Here is a 20,152-nt window from a genome sequence, read left to right as displayed (position 1 = left end):
ATATGCAAGCCCAGCCTCTACGAAATTGCTAATTATGATGAATATATTAAATTATATACAACTATTGTAACATTTTAGCTGATTCAGATAACATTTCTTCGTCATATTTGTCTAATGAAACCTTTTTCGTATTTTCATCATTAATTTCTTCTTCAGCCTTGTCTGGTAACCCAATAACTACATTCCCATCAAGTAGAATTTGGTTCATTAACCATAATCTTCTTTTTTCTTTAACTGACGTAGACAATTGTTTACTCACTATTTTATTGATTTTTGTTGCAGTTGCAAGCTCCTTCTTAAGGATATTGTGGATTTTTTTCAACTCTTCGAGGTCTTCAGTACTTTCGATATCTGTAGTGCTATCATTCTCTGGCTCAGCATAGCTTGAACTTATCGCCTTAGCAACCCTTTGGAGTTCATCGTTGTATTGCGACATGTGATCCAAAGACTCATTTTCCTCAATAGATGGCATGATCTCATCCTCGTTATTCTCTAAATACGCATGGTACCTGTCATTAGCCAATTTATATTGTTGTGTATTGAATGGTTGGTCATAAATAGCGTTAATACTATTGTCCTTATTCGCAAGGGTATTAACGAAGTTCTTGCTAAACCACCATGGGTTTCTTAAGTCGTAGTCTTGGTCTATAATCGACAAGTATTCATATTCGTCAAATTCATCGTTATCGGGGGTTATTGGTGCCATCTTTTCTTTTCTAATTCTTTCCTTAATCAATGCTAATGCATCTCGAGCCAGATGCAAATCGTGCACCCCTTTTACATGTTTTGCCAACGCATCTGAACGAGTGAAATGCTTTTCACATTCTGGAATTGGACAGAAATACGGCTTTTCACCCGTGTGTGTACGACAGTGGGATATCAACGCAAATCTAGAGGGTTGTTCCATTGCATACCGCGAGCAACCTTCCCAATGACAAGTATATCGAACAGGTGTATTTGGACTCAAATGTGCTATGTGTGCCAAATGGGTGGTACTTAGATGCGTAACTAGCGATGTAAGCGTAGGATAGTTTCTCTTCTTACAGTCAACCCATTTACAAACGAACATGTTATTATCTTTCTTCTTCTTACTGTTGGTATTAGTATTGGCATTGGTGTCATCATTTGTATTCTTAGAGGTTGACTTTTCTTCATGTTCATGTTCGTGTTCACCATCCACCTCAACATTCTTGTCCTCTTGCAGTTCTAAAATCATCGAATCATTATCATTGGCGGGTATATCTTCTTCTTTTTCTACCTTTATATCCGACATTGTTTGTTTTAAAATTAATCTATAGTCTAATATTTCACTAACATCAACTATTTGGTTAATATTCCTCGCGTTCGAGTTTTGTGTGGTAACCAATTTACAGTTATCATTATCATTATTATCCAGTATTATACCGATTATACTAATTATTTATATTATGAATGTACTAGTCAAGAGAACACATAACCCAATCTACAGGGTTACATCTATTTAAAAATGTGCAAAAGTAATTTAAACCAAATCTTCATCTAATCTAGCAGCCGGATTTGTTTCGACAAAATCTAAGGAAACCTTATGACCTACTAATTCCCTAATGTTAGAAACACCGTACTTGATCATGGTAGGTCTTTCTAAAGACAAACCCCAACCTAAAACTCTCATATTCTTTGGTAAGCCCATAGGCTCTAACATTTCTGGTCTGAACATACCAGAGTTACCAATTTCAACCCATTTACCTAATCCTTTGTGGTAAGCAAAAATTTCCAAGGAAGGTTCGGTATATGGGTTGTATGCAGCTTTAAATCTTAAACCATTAACACCCATCTTGGAAAAGAAGTCTTCCATGAAACCAATCAAATCACCTAAAGTGATGTCGTAACCGGCCATGACACCTTCAACTTGACAAAATTCTGCTAAATGGGTGGCATCGACAGCTTCGTTACGGAAAACTTTGTCGATGGAGAATAATCTGGTTGGTTTTGGGTCTTTGGCTAATTTATGCAACATAGCAGCCGAAATAGCGGTAGTATGAGTTCTTAAAACCATTCTTAACGATTCTTCTTCTTTCCATGGGTATCTGTAACCAATGGATCCGAATTTACCTTCTTCATGTACTTGTCTAATGTTTTCCCAGTACTCCTTATCTTCAGGCTTACCAGCCTTGACTGGATCCTTCAAGTAGAAAGTATCCTGCAAGTCACGAGCAGGATGTTGTTGAGGAACGAACAAGGTATCGAAGTTCCAGAACCCGGTTTCGACATATTGGTTCGAAGGCATTTCGGAGAAACCCATCGAGAAGAAAATTTGTCTAAACTCTTCCTTGACCTTGTTCAATGGATGGAGAGCACCCGAGTTTGGGTAGACACCTTCGGAATTGAAGTTGTATGGTTTGAATTGAGCTTCCTTCCACTTTCCACTGGTGATCATGTCTGATGTGATATCGGTTTCCAATGTCACAATTTCCAATCCGAATTTCGCAGCTTTGGTAACGCTGAAACCTACAATCTTTGTCAAAGTGATCAACTTTCTCTTCTTCAACTCGGTCAATTCCTTCTTGTCGTCCAATGTGCCTGTTTCTTTGATTGTCTTTAACTGGCTCACAGCAGTGTCTTCCGGCAACTTGTCCACCTTAGACACTAATTTATCGTCGTTTTTCGAAATCCAACCGTTCTTGAACGCCTTACCCTGACCCAACTTTCCAACTTGCCCTAATTTGGCATTAACGTCCGAAATCTTCAACCCGTCGAGCGACTTCATCACCTCTTCCAACAATCTAATCTCGTGCGATCCAGCCTCGAGAAACTCCTCTGCTTCCTTGGTCAAAATCCACTTATCCGTTTCGAGTTTCTTGAAATTAATCATCTCCTTTGCCCAGAGCGACGTCAAGTTCGAATGGAGCGTATTAGGATCGAGCTTTGCAAATTCCGGAACTGCTAAAGTGCTTTCTATCCCATCATGGTCATTAACTGACTTCAATATCTGCAACTGTAAGTCTGACATATTTATTGACTCTTATATATATCCTGCGTGTGCTGTAAATGTGCTCTAACCGCTCGGTATGTCGATGCCTTCGCTATATATTTCTGGGTATTAATTGTGAATCATTTTCAACACTTTTGTGTAATTTTCCCGATTTTCGAATTTTTCACCAAACCTGCAAATCGTGGAACATCCGCAACGGTGTTCCCACGTTAACTATGAAGGTCATACGTTCGGTGTCCCGGACTAAGTAAATAAGGTACCCGAAGGATGTATGCAAAAAACATGACATTTTGGTAGCAAGGTTGCCAGATGGAATGATCAAATTACAGCCAAATTTTGGTAGTACGGCTGAGCAATGTTGTTTCAGGAACCAATTCGAGCAATAAGAGAACCATGCGAGCAATGTGATCAATACGACGAACAATATAAAAGCGTAGGATATTCCGATGTAGATATAAATGGATTCGTAGATATTTTCAGATTCGTTTAATTGATAATTGCAGTAAATAATTGACAAAACAGAAATTATTTACATTTGAATTTTAGCTTTGGTATAATCGAATTGATATAATAAAGAGACACTACAATATTTATTATGGCTTTTACTTGTTCTGATATAATTAAGATCATTATTGCAATCATCTTGCCTCCATTGGGAGTTTTCCTTGAAAGAGGATGTGCATCTTCATTCTGGATAAATATTATTTTGACGATTTTGGGTTATATTCCTGGTATTATCCATGCGTTGTACGTGATATTGAAGTATTGAGGCCCGGAGAGAGATGATTTAAGGGTGAATGCTTGACTGGTGGTTTTTTTTTTTGGTGGTTGGTGCATGCGAAGATTGCGATGCCATGATTGCGATGCTTTGCTGTGCGTCGACAGTCTGCTAGAAGCTCGAACGGTAACGACAGGCGTCGTTATGTCTGTTTATATATGTATAGATTCTACAGAATTAATGGATTGTTTTATTGATTTACATTGACTTTCAAATATTGTATATTGTAGGCCGTAACCGAGATTTCGATGTGGCGAAAAATTTATAAAAAAATTAATTTTAGATTAAATAAATTCTAAGTGGGCTTAGAAGTTAATTGGCTTGTCGAAAGTGGCTAAAGCAGCTTCCTTGAATGCTTCGGATAAGGTTGGGTGAGCATGACAGGTTCTGGCGACGTCTTCAGTAGAAGCACCGTATTCTAAGGCCAAACCGGCTTCAGCGATCATTTCACCGGCGTTACTACCGATGATGTGGACACCCAAGACACGTTGAGTTTCGGCATCAGCAATGAACTTGACGAAACCATCGGTGTCTAAGTTGGTCTTAGCTCTGGAGTTAGCAATGAATGGGAATTTACCGACCTTGTATTTGATTCCTTGTTCCTTCAATTGTTCTTCGTTGGCACCAACCCATGCGACTTCTGGATGGGTGTACATAACAGAAGGAATGTTGGCGTAGTTAACGTGACCGTGACCGTTCTTGATGTATTCAGCAGCAGCAATACCTTCTTCTTCAGCCTTATGGGCTAACATAGGACCGTAGGTAACATCACCAATAACTCTGATGTGTTCGTGCTTGGTTCTGAATTGGTTGTCAATAACCAATCTTCCCTTGTCATCAGCTTCTAAGCCAATCTTATCGAAGTTCAATCCCTTAGTGTATGGTCTTCTACCAATAGCAACTAATAAGACATCAGCGTCTAATTCTTCCTTTTTACCGGACTTGACATCTTCAACTTCAATCTTGACGGTTTCACCTTCTCTGACACCCTTGGTGACCTTTGTACCTAACTTGAATTTTAATCCTTGCTTGGCTAACAACTTTTGAGATTGTTTGGCGACTTCACCGTCCATACCAGCACCAATGGCGTTTTGGAATTCAATAACGGTAACTTCAGAACCTAATCTGGACCACACAGAAGCCATTTCTAAACCAATGATACCACCACCAATGATAGATAACTTCTTTGGGATTTCCTTTAAGGCTAAAGCACCAGTGGAAGAAACAATTCTTTCTTCATCGATTTCGATACCTGGGAATGGAGTTGGTTCGGAACCAGTGGCAACAACAATGTTCTTAGCCTTGATTTGAACGTCTTCAGAACCATCAATTGGCTTGACGTTGATATTATTTTCGTCGATAAATGACCCTTCACCCTTGAAGTAAGTAACACCGTTCTTCTTAAGCAACATTTCAACACCTCCGGTTAAACCCTTGACAGCCTTGTCCTTGGCGGCTTGTAAAGTGTCGATATTAATGGAAACATCTCCCGAAATTTCAATACCTCTGTGCTTGGAGTCATGTTGAATCTGATGGTATAAGTGGGAGTTGTTCAATAACGATTTGGATGGAATACAACCAACGTTCAAACAAGTACCACCTAAAGCACCTCTTTTTTCTATACATGCGGTCTTCAAGTTCAATTGGGCACTCTTGATGGCGGAAACGTAACCACCTGGACCACCACCAATCACGACGACATCGAATTCTTGCGTGGAAGCATGTCTGACAAATTGGGCAATTTTGATCGCCTTGTTGCTGAGACCTCTGAAACTACTGGAAGTTCTTAACATATTGGTTCTATTTGATATATGAATCTACTAGATATATTGAAGCTAATTGGCCTATATGGCCTTTAAAAATGAAATTATGGTTGATGTTGGTCCGAAGTTGACCGTTGCACGACCTCCCTATTAGTCCCGGGATACCCATTCTGACTCCGTCCTGACCACTGGGAACTCACGGATGGGTCTTTTGAACAGGTTTGTCAGCCTCATGATGCTGCTAAGAGTAAAAAATGGTGGCGGTGGAGACTCTGATCATCATCATTTTACTCCGATGCTGGTTTCTTACCATGAATCCAGAACCATGTCCGCAATGAGTCCGCAATGAGTCCGGGATGTCTTCTGGGAGAATACGGAGATGCAAAATCGTAGGTGATGAACACGGAAGTCACAGATCATCAGTAGGGGTCCTTTGCAACCTCAAGCGACAGAATATATACTATTTTTTATAAAGCCGTATTGCCGTAAGCTTAAGCCTAAGAAGGTAAGGTGATATTCGTGATTTGATGACTGCCGCAACTTAGATTTTTACCTATAGCTGCAAATTGTAAACAACTACAACCGATTCGTCACTGTCGACCCTTTAAAATCGATTTTAAGTTACCTGTTCATAATAATCTGTGCTTGCAACTTTAACACAAGGGTATATGCTGTTGCAATCTGCGACTATGAACCACAACCCAAATGTCGCGATTAACGAGCCTGTACCATCTCGAAGAGGTGAATGGTGTCACGAGGAATGATACGGTGTCTCAGTTTGCCTGCGGATCAACTGGCATCACTCCTATATGCTTGAGATACCGGTATGATGTAAATATACAACGGTTCGATGCCAGCAATTTGGATCGGCTGAAACCCGATCTTTAGCTTGTGTAATTGGTGATAATAGCCGCATTTTCTAGTTCATTGCTACGCTAAAAGCGCGTAATTCGTTCTACATCTCTACAGGGCCTAGCCCATATTTGCCTATATTTGCCCACCGTACAAAATACTATTTTTTCAGCTATCTACACCTAGATCTCAGGACCTAGTAAGGGGAGTACGTAGATTACAGGAGGGGATAGTATATTATCACCATATTTTTAGCACAAGAAAATATGCGTTATCAGAAGACATCACCCCTTTATACCTGTGCAACTTCCGAACAATGTTATCTCCATAAAGCTTATTTTGTGATTGTGAACAATAAATGATGTGCACTCAAAAGACTAAATACTGTCGGAATTTTATTGGCAAACTGTATTTTTGTGGCTGTATTGTACACCTAGGCTGGTTTCACGTTGCGTTGCGTATAAGACGGGAAACTCTATCAATCGTACATGTAAAATATAGTTTAATGTAGGTGTATTAGGAAATAAGAAAGCCACTTCACGTAATGGCCATAGAAACAGCCCTGATAGATGTATGACAATAGTATGACTAGAGTGATACTTGTGTTTGAATTGTGAGACATAGATATAAGGTTCTTTCCCACCAACTATTAACCCACAGTTAACCCTTCTTAATTGTACGACTTGCATCAAAGTATGATGCAAAATATTGCCGTAGTCATAAGAATATTTTATTCCTTTTTTATTGTTCGATTATATATATGTCTGTAGATGCTTTTTCAGAATGAATGCTATTGTTAGGCTATCAGTTCCAGATAATTGAATATCGAACAATAGCTGCGAATTAGGTAATATTTCCTTTTCAATAAACGGTTCTTTGACAGTTTGCTACTACATTAGTCAGGTAAAACTGCCTTGATACACACACATATATATATGTCTTTGGGTAGACAAGGATATTTTTTGTACTGGATATTTGAGGCTATTAGAAATAGTCAGTTCTTGGTTAACTATTTATTATTCGAACATAATTGCTCAGATAGATATGAACATATTCAATGTTGAAGATTCACTTGAAGAATTCGATATTCAGTATATGAAGGCATACAATCAGGTGTTGAATAAGTATCACGATTGTACCAATAGTGCCAGAAAGCTGAGGTCAAAGTCACTTTCCAGCAATAAGAAGGAGATCGCATCTCCTTTGCTTGATAAGCATACGAACAGATTTGATGGGGGCCGGGCTGGCACCTTTGAGTTCCTTAAAAATTCTCTGCAAAGCATATCACCTACTAGTAGAGTGACGTCTAAACCATTTGGTAAAATATCGAAGATGAGACCCCCATTGAAGCCATCAGTCACTATCGAATCGATTGATACGATATCGCAATCGATGAAGCCTAAGCATCTTTCTTCCCCTACCTCACCAAAATTCCGTGAAAGCAAGTGCACTTCAGGGGTAGCATCATTCAACAGTTATGTTGGTAACCCTTTCTACAAACCTTCCAACACCCGGGGAATAAAATCAATGCCGTCTATTCCTACGTTCTCTTCATTTAATTTTAGCTTGGATAATACATCTCAATCGAGCAATTTTCAAGATGTTCCAAGTATATGTCACAAGAAGCGTAAAGTTTCTACTGAGTCAGATATGCAACTTCTGGTTGACGAGGATGATCATCCGGACCCTTCCAGTTCTGATGCATCCTTATCGTCGTTTGATTCCATTTTATCGTTGAATGATGACCAGTTTAACAACTTTAACTTTGACTATTTCATGTCACAGGAAAATTCAGATATGTTTAGCATCGATGATAAGCTAATTTTTAAGGACTATTATCCATTTGAATAATTAAAGATATGACTAGTTACATCCTCCCTTTAGTCATATCTAATAATTTATTTCTGTACCATTATTTATGTTTATCGATAATCCCTTGTATTATTACATATCACGATCTTAACGAATTAACTTAATATTTCTCTTCTTATTCAAAAAATAACTTACCTCCAACTTAATACTGAGTTACTAATAAATATATATTCCGTACGTATGCTATATCCCAACTCAAATTAGCTTCCTCTCACTCCTAGTGAATATGTCTAATTTATATATCACCAATCAATGGCTTCAATGCTATTGGCAATAGTTCTGCTGCATCGCCTTGGAATCCCCATGTATCCATTTCTTCTCCATGTAAAACTTCTTCTTCGATATCAGTATTAAATATCGCAACTTTTCCCCCTTTTAATTTAATTCTATCAACGTAACTGTTGGCTGGATATACGGTACCACTTGTCCCTATTACTAAAATTAAGTCTATTTTATCCAGTTCTATAAAATTATCTATCTTGTCGATTGTTTGAAGTGGTAAAGACTCCCCAAACCAAACTACTCCAGGACGTAATAATGATCCATCTTCACACACAGGGCATTGAGGTAATTCTTCTTCTGGTATTTGCTTAACTGGTTCAAACTGGGGTGATAGCTTATTGACTTCTTCTTCTTCAATAATTTTCCTCTTTCTGCCGCTTTTATCATATTCAAATTCCGTATCAGCTAATGCTTTAGTTAATGGGTTCGTGAAATTGTCATGGTCAACGTAATTACACATAAAACTAGTACATCGCAAATCAAATAATGATCCATGTATTTCATGCAATTGTTCTTTGGGGTGTCCAGCTCGTATCAGTAGTCCATCCACATTTTGAGTTATTGTGATAAATTCTATATTATTCAATTTTGATAATTTTGCTAATGCTATATGTCCTTTATTCGGCTTAGCTTTCAATGCATTTATTCTTCTCCAAGAATAAAACTGCCATACCAATCCTGGATCTATATAAAATGCATCAGGCGTTGCTAAGTCAATCATATTAAAATTCTTCCAAAGACCTTGTGATCCTCTAAAAGTAGGCAAACCGGAGGATACAGACAACCCGGCTCCAACCAACGCCACTATTCGCTTAGAATTCATCAAATGCTCTTGAAATTCAATTAATTGCTTACTCATGACGGTCAATGTGATGCATAAATCTATCTTAGGAAGAATGATTGAATGATAAGATTGTGAATATATTTTTGAACTGTATCGTTAATCAGTATGCGCGAGACTCGATAATAAATTTACTATTAAAATCAATTATTTATACAAACTATTTAAATATACACTAATGTTCTTGTTTTAACTTCCAAGCAATATACTGAGCAGAATGACCTAAATCGGTTATATCATTACTGAGAATTCTATTAGAAACAGATAATGGAGGCGCTCTATACCAAACAATTTCATTTCCAGAAACTTCCTCCATGGCTTCCAATTTTCTTCTTTTAATGTTTAACGCATCACTAACTCTAGATAATTTATTCCCTTCATCAACAAGGGAGTATGAAAGAATGCCCCCCGTTATTAAATTAGAATACGTTGAAGTGGAAGTATGGTAAGATGGTCCTGAATGTTGGGATGAAAGAGGAATGGTCGAAGCAGTTGGGGTAAAACCTCTTCTAGACTCAACTCTATGTGCAGCCTTTTCATGTTGGGTTTGTTGGAGTTGCTGTTGTTGTTGTTGAAGAAGTTGTCTGTATCTATTGACACTTGAGGTATAAGACTTATCTAGATCTGATTCTTGCAAATTGTTAGCAATAATATTTGAATTGTATTGAATCGGAGTGCTTATACCGCTGTTATTTCCACTGAAGCTTGCTGGGAAGGAATTAGCCATCTTCATTTGCAGGATCGGGGTAAAGATATAAGCCTTACGATTAGACATGTTTTCATCATTTTCAGGACTTGGAATAACATTAGGACTGGTGGAATATTGACCTAATTCATCATCTTCAATTGGTTCTCTCAAGTAAACCAGGCCCACGATAGGTGGTGTGTTTGGGTTTGGCCCTGGTGTCGCATCAGGGATAGCCATTGTAGTATCAACTCCGTTTGGTAGTAAGTTCTTAATCGGAGATTCAAACTTGATCAATTTACGTGGTTCATTTAATGGAATTAAAGGCTGTTCAGGTTTATCTCTTATTTCATCAGGCAAACATGCTTTCCAAGTTCTAATACGGTTAAAAACATGAGAATTTTCGTTATACCTAAATTCACAAATAAACCATGGACAGCCGTCTGGGATCACTCCTTCAGGCAAATCACCCTTCTGATAACGAGTCAAGAAAATGACATAACATGGTCCAACTATCTCAGAAGCCAAATGATCACGGTATTGACCAGTTTTACAAACCTCATTCATAAAAAACAATCTATCATATCTATGACAGGTTTGTTCTGGACGATAATACCAGCAAACATTAGTATACTTTGTTCCATCCTCAGTGGACCACAAACGGAAAATTTGACCAACGGTTGGCTTATTAGGATCGCTAGGATTATCAATAAGAACCCAATCACCAATTTTGTAGCTATATCCATTTATATCAATTGAATCCAATGGGATTCTAATGATACCATCACCACCAGGAGTACTCGCGATCAATAAATCTTTCTCCGGTCTCAGCAATTCGTAATTTATTACGTTATTTGCTTCTGATTCAAAAAGAAGACAATCTTGAAACGTTGGAGATAACTGATCATTGGAGAAATAGAATTTAGTGTTTTGAAACATTAAATTTAAATCGCCTATAAATTCATCAACATTATGATATTTTCTGGTTCTAACCTTAGTTCTGATTTCATTCAAACTAATTGGATGTTTAATAACTTGATAATAATTAGAGTTGGTCTTTGGGTCAGGTAACCGGTCGAAATGAATCGACAATGGGTGGTTTGGGTCATTAGGATGGCGCAATTTTTTAAAGTGTTTCAAGATTAATTTGATACGCGTTTCATATGGCTTGTCGATTATAGGTGGACGTCCTCTTCTGATCCCCGATTCCAACGGTCTGGAAGTTTGAGGTGATTGAAATGGCGATGGTGATTGGTCTCCCATCTGTAGTTTATTGGTCAAGGCATTGTTAGCTAATAACGCGTGGTAATGGTGATCGTTTGGCTGGGTGTACGAGCTCTTCAAGGATGATTGACCGCCAGAACCATATTCAGTATATTCTTCATCTTCTTCTTCGTCGTCGTCCTCACCATCATCTTCCTCTTCTTGATATTGAGGATTAGGTTTATACGTTGCGCCGGCGTTAGGAATAGACCCATCATCTTCAGGCAAAGGACCCAAGTCTGGGTAATAAATCATGTTATGATCGCTAATTGATTTATCATTAGCTAGCTTTGGTATAACCTTATCCAAGATGTATTGGTTTAAGATTAATGCATGGTCGTAAATAAATGAAGTCCTTACATTATATAACCTAGCATTCCATGTTATTTGAACCAACTGTGTGACAAACTCTTGTGCTGTTCGATAGACATGCTTTTTAATATATCTTCCAACGCCGTGTAATGATACAGGGACTTTAATGATTTTATAATAATCGGTACCAGTACGTAATGGCAATCTCTGGAATGTCTCTGAGATCTCCCTTCCTTCAGAATCTTTCAACGAATATATCCCATCATATAAAGATTGGAGCTTAGTCGCCAACTTTTTTCTTTCTTTTTCACTTGACATGACCTTTATTCTACTAAGTTCTGAGGATATATTTTGGCTCTTTGTTGATATCTGGCTTGCGGTGTTTAACGGTTCGCGATCGAATTAAAAAATGTTTTTTATGGTACTGTATATAATCAACCATTATAAGTAGGCCTAGCAATATGTCTAAACGAATGGTCAAGACTGTTAATTCAACCGCCGTTAAGATAAACGTGTAGAGAGATAGATGTGTCGAGTGCTGTTTAGTCTGCCGTAAACCTGTAGAAATTTATTAAAAAGTAGCTATTTTTTTGTTTTTTTACAGAATTTGGTAAATTATCATAACTATAGTAGACGAAACGAAAATTACAGTCTTAAGAAACAGCAGCAGCAGCAAAGAACGAAAAAGAACCGTGTTTAGTAGAACTTTTCTTACATTAGAATCATACTAATAAAAAAACTACAGCAGTAACTTATAATCCCAGATAACATAATAATTAAATATGTAAAAATATTTATGGTATAAATTTAAAGATTAATTAAACAGAAAAGAACTGAAGAGACCACCAAGAAAAATCTATATCTCATCTATGCGGAAGGATCACCGAAGATACCCCAATGCTGTTCCACATTTTCGGAACCTGGGTCTTTCCAGTAGTCATTATACATGGTGAACATGAATACTTGGTCAGAAAACTTGCTCATGATACTTTTGATAGCAGCAAGCTGGTTAGAAATAGAAGGCACACATGAACCATAGGTATTACCTTGAGTTGGCCAGCCTGTTTCAGTAATTAAAATGTTGCTTGAACCACATGCGCTCTCTAAGTTAGAGATCTGTTGTTGTAACCACGAACCGGAGTTGGAAGGAACAACACCCCCATCCCAATATGGATGTGCATTAACTGCAAGGTAATCAGAAATCTTACATAACCCAGGGTTGCTGACAGTTGCAACTAACGTATCAACAGTTACAACATATCCAGTGTAGTCTGAAGCATTAGTTGATAACCAACTTCTGGCAGTTTTAATGGCAGTTGCAAGGTCTGATACCGACGATTTTCCGTCGTTCACTCTTTCGTTACCGATAGAAATGGTATGAACAGCAGACCAACCACGAGTTGTGGCCTCGACGGCACTTTTTATGGTTTCTAAGCCGCTGGTAATGGTATTGGTATCAATTTCGTAAATTCCTAAGAATAATTCTTGTGAGGAGGTCATTGAAGCTAATATATTTTCAATTCCATTACAGTCAGTACTGTATAATCTGATTAATGAAAAACTTGATAATTTTGCAATATCGCTTTTAACCTCGCTAGCAGTTTTACAAGAACCACTTTTGGTATATGGTGAATAGGTAATACCTTTAGCACCTTTAGCAGCTGCTATATTATTTGCAAACGAACCTTCTGAATCTGAACCTGAGTCAGAGCTCGAGCTAGGAGATGTAATATCTGACGAACTTGATGCAGTAAAAATTGGAAATAAGGGAGAATCGGATGAGGAACTTGCAGTAGATAAGGTACTAGTTCCCACAACATTAGTGCCTACTGCTGATGTAGTAGTTGGACTTCCGAATAAACCACCTCCATTATTTGCTGATGAGGTGGTAGAAGTAGAACTTTGGCTATCGTCATTATCAAATAAACCTTCTAAGAACCCAAGCAAACCCCCTTTGCTCTTAGATTGGGTACTTGCAGCAACAGCAGCAGCAGTCGTTGCGGCTTGGGTAGTGGCAGCTTGTTGAGCAGTCTTTTTACCTGCTAAATAGTCTGCCAATGGTATCTGCACGGTGGTAACCTTGGTAACATATTGGACCATTCTTTTCTCAACACGTACATCGGAGTCAGCAGCGGACGCAGTGGCTATACTACCGATCAATGAAATTAAGACAGATTGCGATAATTTCATCTTTTATGACAGGAATCCAGGGTAATGCTATTATATGGTATCAATTGGATCCTAAAAGGGCTGATATTGCAAAATATTAAGTTATAAATAAATAATGATTCCTGATCACTTTTTTCTATCAATATTGTTGATAGTTATGTCTTCGAATATACGAAACGGTCTCTTTGCAACTCTTTCACAACCAATTTTCTAAATCAGATTTTGTTTTTTTTTAGAATGTTTCAAATTCCATGAATGAGTTTTGTTCGATTTTATTGTCATTATATATTCAACAATTCTATCGCCTGTAATGACTATGATTTCAATGCATCTTGAAATTATTGCAAGATTTCGAATTATTGTCTTTTCCTAATTAGGCGATCGGTTCGATATAAGTCCCTTTTAGGAAAATCATTAAATCACTTACATTGCCTATTTAGGAAATTATATAATTCATACACCGAAGGTTGTGAATTTCCCCATCCAACATGAGATTCTATTCTACCTGAGCCTTGAAAGTGATCCTCGTATGCCATAGAATAACACCATGCGAAATTTGTAAATAAGAAGAAAAAGTGGGGCCCAAACGAAGCCTCCAATCTAATTCCTCAAATAGGCATTTTTTGGGGCCATATGTCTTTTAGATGTATTTATTTAAGTTTGCAAAAAAATATCACAGGCTGTCTAATAACATAAGCTTAGTTAAGTGCCGATAAAAAGGGGAGGTTGTATATTACTGAAGTCGTTAATTTGAAATGATGGATCTTGTGATATAGTTGTTAGTCCTAGCGATAAAAGTACTACCTGTGAGAAAATAGGATGCTCCTTTTTTACGAGTTCAAAGGCTCATATGATTTACAAAGGTGGGGCAAGATATAATCAACATCTCTATTATCAATACAATTAATAGATCGTTGAGTTAGCATATGATGAGACACAGAGCTCAAAAGTCTTTGTAATATAGATGCTGATGTTAACCAGTAGAAGCTTTAGAATATAGACCGTTTATATTTATTAATAGGTTTAATACCTATACCACATATATAGTATATTAGCATTTCAGTCAGAAACTAGAATGCAAAGCTTTGTGAGTTACATGAGGAGTATGCGAATTATGTATGTTCAAGTCTGATAGTAGAATCTGGGAAGGTATTTGATTGAGTAATTGTTCTAGCAATTTTAATATCTAACGAAATATTTTAAGGATATACCAGAAGCATACGAGCGTGAAAATGAATGCAGCCCAGAATAGCCATTTATCTTGTTTAGCTCGTTTTTCGATTGTACGAATTGTTCCTTGACTGACTCCCAAGGTGACAAGTCCCTCTTCAAACTTACCTTGGAGCTTTCTTAAAGTTTCATTCTGTTCGACGATATCTTCGAATGCCTGTTGTCCCATATCTAAAATGTGATCTAATTGCTGTGTACCCCTAGCTAATGATGTTCTTTCCTTATATAAGCCTTCTTGGTAAGACATTTGCTGCTGTTGCTGCTGTTGAGTTGTACCAGTGTCATATGGATTTTCACCGTATTGTTGTCGTTGTGTGGTATGACGACGTCCTAATAATTCTTGTTTGTTTGTTTCTTGAAGTGCTTGATCTCTCTCTTTCTTTAAAGAGTCAAATTTGGAACTGAAATTCTGCAAGTCTTGATTGAACTTTTCTAACCTTGCTTCATGCTTTGCGTTACTTTCATCTTTTTTATTCTGCGCTACTAAATCATTATACTCTTTTATTGTCTTCTTGAATGCTGTTAATGATGTAGTTATGGATCCTTGTAACGATAATGGGGAAGTGGACAAATTTTTTTCAAAGGATGACAAATCTTTTGTTATCAATTGAGTTTGTTTGATCCCATGATTATATAATGAATTCATCGTTATTAATATGTATGTGATTTGATGTATTTATGGACGTGTTTGCTATAGCTATGTTGATATTCGATTTTTTTGTTACACAAAATTGGAATATCTTGCTTATAGCCTGATTATATGGTCAAACTGATAGGGATACAATCGGAGATATAGGAAGGTAATATTCATTACAGTGACTACACAGTGTTCGTCCACAAATTATCGTAACATTATCGTATAAACAGCTAACCAAAGAACCTTACAAATGCTAACATAAGAGCAAACGTACCAGACGAGACACCAATTAACCATTGCATGACCTGGGTTTTCACAGACTTGATTTGCATTTGCATATTGGCTATTTCTTCGTCAATACGCGTGTATGTATCTTCAATCTTCAGCTCGTGAATAGAACTTTCCTCTCTTATTCTACCCTTTTCCAAATTTAAGTCTAATCTAACACCTGCTTGACTTTTGGTTATATCTTCCTTCAATCTATTCTTTAAGTTTGTTAAATCAGTTCTTAAATTCTCTTGTTCCTTCTTAAGGTTACTGAATTCAGACTTGTCCATAGTTTGCAATTCACCTTTTAATTTAGCAAAATCCACTTTTTGTTGATATGCAGTAGATGATAATGTTTCTTTAGTAACAAGATTCCTAGTTATGGAATATATCCCGTCATTAATTGCCTTGTTTACTATATTCACTGCTGTTTCTGCTTGTTGTTCTGAAAACCCACCTTTCAGTTGTAATGATTGCACAAATTTCTTAGTATCAAACTTGGTTATAGACATCAAATTCCTTCTACCAAGTAATTGAGAGGGGCCTACAATCGGCCTTATAGAATATGGTTTAACTATCATGATATATTAAAAGTAATATGACTTCTGATTGTTTATTCCATCATTTTCTTTATTGATTAGATGTCATGATTTTGTAACACAAAAAATTATTCCTATACTAAAAAACAATTATATATGAAGAATAAGTGTTAGTCATGATTAGACACAATCTAAGGATTTCAAAGCAATTATACAGGTTCACAGAACTACGTAATGTTGGAGTTGGTATTAATGGTTTAAATTTTGTCAGATTTTATTCCGATGACAAATTTAAGTCAATCGAAGAATTTAAGAAACAAAAGAAAGACTATCGATTTGGACATAATTTCAGCAGTTTAGATGAACTTGATAATCAGAATCAAAAGCATTTCACTTCAGATAAGCATTCTGATTCATCTAACTTACACGAGAAGATTTCACAATCAAGATACAATCAGTTAAATGAGAATGATATCAACTCAATAATTGAGAATGATCCAAGATTAATTAACTTGAAGCCAGGGTCAGCGGAATACAAGTATCAGCAAGATTTGATCCATAGAGAATTTCAACAACGAGGTAAGAAAGAACAAGCCCGTTATGAATTCATTGAGAGATTTAAGGGCATCGGCTTAGGGATATTGGCACTCATTGGAATTGTATCTATCCATCAAATAGCTATGAATTATGAATACCTTAAAAATAAAATAACGCATAATTTCAATTATAAATTTGACGATTCTAAGATCAAGAGTATGGATGATCCTTCAATAAATAATAAAACAATTGACTATTTAACTAACAAATTGATTCGTGAATTGAGCAATGATATAATTGCGGATCTAGAAAAGCTGAATGAAGTCTCGGGGTTGTATGTCTTTGGTTCTCATAACAAACAGAAATTGCCATTTAGATTCAAATTCTTTGATGGTATGCTCATAAAGGATGTACAAATCTTTCAAGACTATTTGGCTGTAATCAATGAAAAAGGAGAATTGTATCAATACTATAAAGGTTTGAAAGAACCAGTATTGACTAAGTTAGGATCGAAGGTAACTAAATGTCAAATTTCTAATGATTTGGTATACTTATTGACGAAAAATGGTGAAGTTATTTATACTCCAAGAATGGATAAGTCTGTTCCTAAATTTGATCACTTGAAATCTAGGAGTCTTTTAGGAATTTCGTCAACCAAACCTTTCAATAAAATTGATTTCAGGAATGACTCTAAGCAAAACCTATTGCATAGAAACGAATCAATCAAAGATATTTCAACAGGTCAAAATCATATTTTGATGCTTTCAAGCAAAGGAAGATTATTTATAGCAAATACAGCATTGGACCCAAACAATTTTATGAACTATGGTCAATTTGGAATACCCGCCTTATCTCCATTTGGTGAAAATTCTGATCAAATTCCTAACAACCAGGCTTTTGAATTGACTTTATTAAATAATGAAGTTGTTTCCAATAAGGATGGCGCCAAATCCATTAGACCAAGAACTTTTGACAATATTGCTACAGGTAAATATCATAATATAGTTGCTGATACTGCTGGTAATATATGGTCATGGGGTAAAAACACCTTTGGTGAATGTGGATCTGAAATTAGTTACAAGACTGATTTCCAACCAGTTCCTAAGAAAATATTTACCATTGCGGACTTTCTTTCGTTCACGAAGAACACTTTACCGAATAAACTTGATACCCATAATTGGAGTGTCGAGAATGTGTATGCTGCTGATGAGACATCATACATTAAATTGAAATACAGCGATGAAAACAATGACGCTGAAAACCAGAGCGTATTGATAAGTTTTGGTAATGGTTTGAAGGGACAACTAGGCTCAAGTAGGTTTATGCATGTTTGTCCTCAGCCACAGGTTGTTAAATCGCTCAACAACTTGAGTGAATATAATGAATTTTTAGGAAAGGTGGTTGACATCGGAATTAAAGATGTTAGTATTGGTAATAACCATGGTTTCATTACTTTGGATAATACCGGTAACTACAAGGATGTTCTTACTTTTGGGGATAATGAATTTGGCCAATTTGGAAATGGTAAAGTTGCAAAAAGCAATAAACCAGTTAGGCTTCCGAAATTAATCGAACCAGAAGATTTCACTAATGCTGAATTAGAGAAAAATGATAAGAAATCACAGAAGAAATTAGTCAGAAAAATTAATGACATCACGACCAATAGGTTACAGTTATTGGATGGAGTAAAACTAGCTAATGGAGCGTCAGTCGAGCAAGTTATCTTTGCCGGCGATGATTCTTCCGTCATTTTCTACAAACGTAAATAATACTTTGAAAATATCTTGTGAATAAACTACTGTCTTGTTTTTATTAACGACAAATATATTACGAATATTCTATTAAAATTACAAAAGAAACAATCAAAAATTTAACCAGTTTAATGGCGCACTTAATTTAAACCAAACTCTTCGTTTAAGATCTTGATAGTCTCTTCAGGGTTTTTAACAGCGTGACCAATAGTTCTGCTATCGTTGTAAATTTCGTAATCGTTACCACCTTCGTAAGACTTGTCACCAAAGAAGTGAATCTTTTCAAAACCTTCTTCTTCAACGTGTTGTAAACAGTAAGTCTTATCCCAACCAGTTGGGAAAACATCAAACGAAATTTGACCACCGATAGAGTAAGTTAAACCCAAATCGGCAAAGTTTTCCTTCAAAGCATTGACTAACTTCGATCTGATGTTGTGTTCTTTGTCGTAAAGTTCGAATTGGTTTCTTTCAGCAGTTGAAGCGTTTCTACCAACTGGGGAAACATTAATCATACCATTTCTGAATTCAATGAAAGTACCTCTTCTAACTGGAATATCAATTTCAGATAAGTATCTTAAAATAAACTTAACCAATTTGTTGTATTTTTCGTCACCAATCCAGCCGATGAAGGATTGAGATGCTAATTCCTTACCTAACTTGTAAGCAGTCAAACCGTTTTCGGAGAAACAGTAATCGAAGTCATTTAAGACATTTGGTCCTAATTGTTCAACTTGCTTAGCTAAATCTGAACCACCGACGAAACCAATAACGACCTTTTCACGTAATTTTTGTAAGGTCTTTCTCATTTCTTCAGAGACAGTTAATCTAGCTGGGGTTAACGTACCGTCAACATCGAATAAGACTAAAGTTTTTGGGTCTTCCTTGTGAGCAAATGACATATTTAAAATTATATTAATTTTGAATCAAAGAACAAGATGTAAAGGAAAAAAAGAACATAATTATGTCCATATTTATATTAGCTGGCGTTTTCAACGCGTGGCATAAAATTTTCATTTTCCGCGTATAATAGAGTATCAGAATCGACATATAGTGCTACTGCAAGGGGAAACTTGATTGATAGACTGTGGTGGCTTAAGCTTTATCTTGCAAGAGATTAAAAAACGATACCCATGAGGCTGTATATCTAGTATTTTTGACTATTAATAGGCAAAAAGTAATCAATGGAACGACTACGTGTCCTTTAGAACTTGATTTACGATGCAAAGCTTGTGCAACATTGATTTACACTATGGCAAGATACCAAATAACAAAGGACTTGTATACTTCGGGCTATAATTGTATTGGATATTTTCGTGACCAATGTTCAGCCAAGATATGGACTTGAGTTACCATTGGGAATGAGTGAAAAATTTATTCTTATTTGGGACGTAAATATTCGTATA

The 20,152-nt window shown here is 36.5% G+C and overlaps 11 protein-coding genes across 11 annotated transcripts; 2 read left to right on the top strand and 9 right to left on the bottom strand.

Annotated features, from left to right (window-relative positions):
- Nucleotides 1-61: 61 nt before the first annotated feature.
- Nucleotides 62-1,273, bottom strand: AC631_04333 (uncharacterized protein; the record flags this gene model as incomplete). Its single annotated transcript, XM_015613162.1, has 1 exon — nucleotides 62-1,273. One exon carries the CDS (start codon nucleotides 1,271-1,273, stop codon nucleotides 62-64), a length of 1,212 nt encoding a protein of 403 aa, XP_015466028.1.
- Nucleotides 1,274-1,501: 228 nt separating this feature from the next.
- Nucleotides 1,502-2,989, bottom strand: FRS2 (phenylalanine--tRNA ligase subunit alpha; the record flags this gene model as incomplete). The annotated part of the gene is made up of 1 exon (XM_015613161.1): nucleotides 1,502-2,989. The coding sequence occupies one exon, from the start codon at nucleotides 2,987-2,989 to the stop codon at nucleotides 1,502-1,504; it is 1,488 nt and encodes a 495-aa protein (XP_015466027.1).
- A 1,065-nt stretch (nucleotides 2,990-4,054) lies between these two features.
- LPD1 (dihydrolipoyl dehydrogenase) lies at nucleotides 4,055-5,542 on the bottom strand (the record flags this gene model as incomplete). The annotated part of the gene is made up of 1 exon (XM_015613160.1): nucleotides 4,055-5,542. One exon carries the CDS (start codon nucleotides 5,540-5,542, stop codon nucleotides 4,055-4,057), a length of 1,488 nt encoding a protein of 495 aa, XP_015466026.1.
- Nucleotides 5,543-7,408: 1,866 nt separating this feature from the next.
- AC631_04330 (uncharacterized protein) lies at nucleotides 7,409-8,215 on the top strand (the record flags this gene model as incomplete). Its single annotated transcript, XM_015613159.1, has 1 exon — nucleotides 7,409-8,215. One exon carries the CDS (start codon nucleotides 7,409-7,411, stop codon nucleotides 8,213-8,215), a length of 807 nt encoding a protein of 268 aa, XP_015466025.1.
- A 256-nt stretch (nucleotides 8,216-8,471) lies between these two features.
- Nucleotides 8,472-9,377, bottom strand: AC631_04329 (uncharacterized protein; the record flags this gene model as incomplete). The annotated part of the gene is made up of 1 exon (XM_015613158.1): nucleotides 8,472-9,377. One exon carries the CDS (start codon nucleotides 9,375-9,377, stop codon nucleotides 8,472-8,474), a length of 906 nt encoding a protein of 301 aa, XP_015466024.1.
- A 157-nt stretch (nucleotides 9,378-9,534) lies between these two features.
- On the bottom strand, nucleotides 9,535-11,937 carry AC631_04328 (uncharacterized protein; the record flags this gene model as incomplete). The annotated part of the gene is made up of 1 exon (XM_015613157.1): nucleotides 9,535-11,937. The coding sequence occupies one exon, from the start codon at nucleotides 11,935-11,937 to the stop codon at nucleotides 9,535-9,537; it is 2,403 nt and encodes an 800-aa protein (XP_015466023.1).
- Nucleotides 11,938-12,486: 549 nt separating this feature from the next.
- Nucleotides 12,487-13,809, bottom strand: SCW4 (Scw4p; the record flags this gene model as incomplete). The annotated part of the gene is made up of 1 exon (XM_015613156.1): nucleotides 12,487-13,809. One exon carries the CDS (start codon nucleotides 13,807-13,809, stop codon nucleotides 12,487-12,489), a length of 1,323 nt encoding a protein of 440 aa, XP_015466022.1.
- A 1,165-nt stretch (nucleotides 13,810-14,974) lies between these two features.
- Nucleotides 14,975-15,664, bottom strand: AC631_04326 (uncharacterized protein; the record flags this gene model as incomplete). The annotated part of the gene is made up of 1 exon (XM_015613155.1): nucleotides 14,975-15,664. The coding sequence occupies one exon, from the start codon at nucleotides 15,662-15,664 to the stop codon at nucleotides 14,975-14,977; it is 690 nt and encodes a 229-aa protein (XP_015466021.1).
- Nucleotides 15,665-15,885: 221 nt separating this feature from the next.
- AC631_04325 (uncharacterized protein) lies at nucleotides 15,886-16,503 on the bottom strand (the record flags this gene model as incomplete). The annotated part of the gene is made up of 1 exon (XM_015613154.1): nucleotides 15,886-16,503. The coding sequence occupies one exon, from the start codon at nucleotides 16,501-16,503 to the stop codon at nucleotides 15,886-15,888; it is 618 nt and encodes a 205-aa protein (XP_015466020.1).
- A 134-nt stretch (nucleotides 16,504-16,637) lies between these two features.
- On the top strand, nucleotides 16,638-18,767 carry AC631_04324 (uncharacterized protein; the record flags this gene model as incomplete). The annotated part of the gene is made up of 1 exon (XM_015613153.1): nucleotides 16,638-18,767. The coding sequence occupies one exon, from the start codon at nucleotides 16,638-16,640 to the stop codon at nucleotides 18,765-18,767; it is 2,130 nt and encodes a 709-aa protein (XP_015466019.1).
- A 122-nt stretch (nucleotides 18,768-18,889) lies between these two features.
- On the bottom strand, nucleotides 18,890-19,648 carry PMM1 (phosphomannomutase; the record flags this gene model as incomplete). The annotated part of the gene is made up of 1 exon (XM_015613152.1): nucleotides 18,890-19,648. One exon carries the CDS (start codon nucleotides 19,646-19,648, stop codon nucleotides 18,890-18,892), a length of 759 nt encoding a protein of 252 aa, XP_015466018.1.
- Between the last annotated feature and the right edge of the window lie 504 nt (nucleotides 19,649-20,152).

Source organism: Debaryomyces fabryi (assembly GCF_001447935.2).
Source record: "Debaryomyces fabryi strain CBS 789 chromosome Unknown contig00113, whole genome shotgun sequence".
Classification (NCBI taxonomy): Eukaryota; Fungi; Ascomycota; class Pichiomycetes; order Serinales; family Debaryomycetaceae; genus Debaryomyces; species Debaryomyces fabryi.
This window is presented reverse-complemented; position numbering and strand designations above follow the sequence as displayed.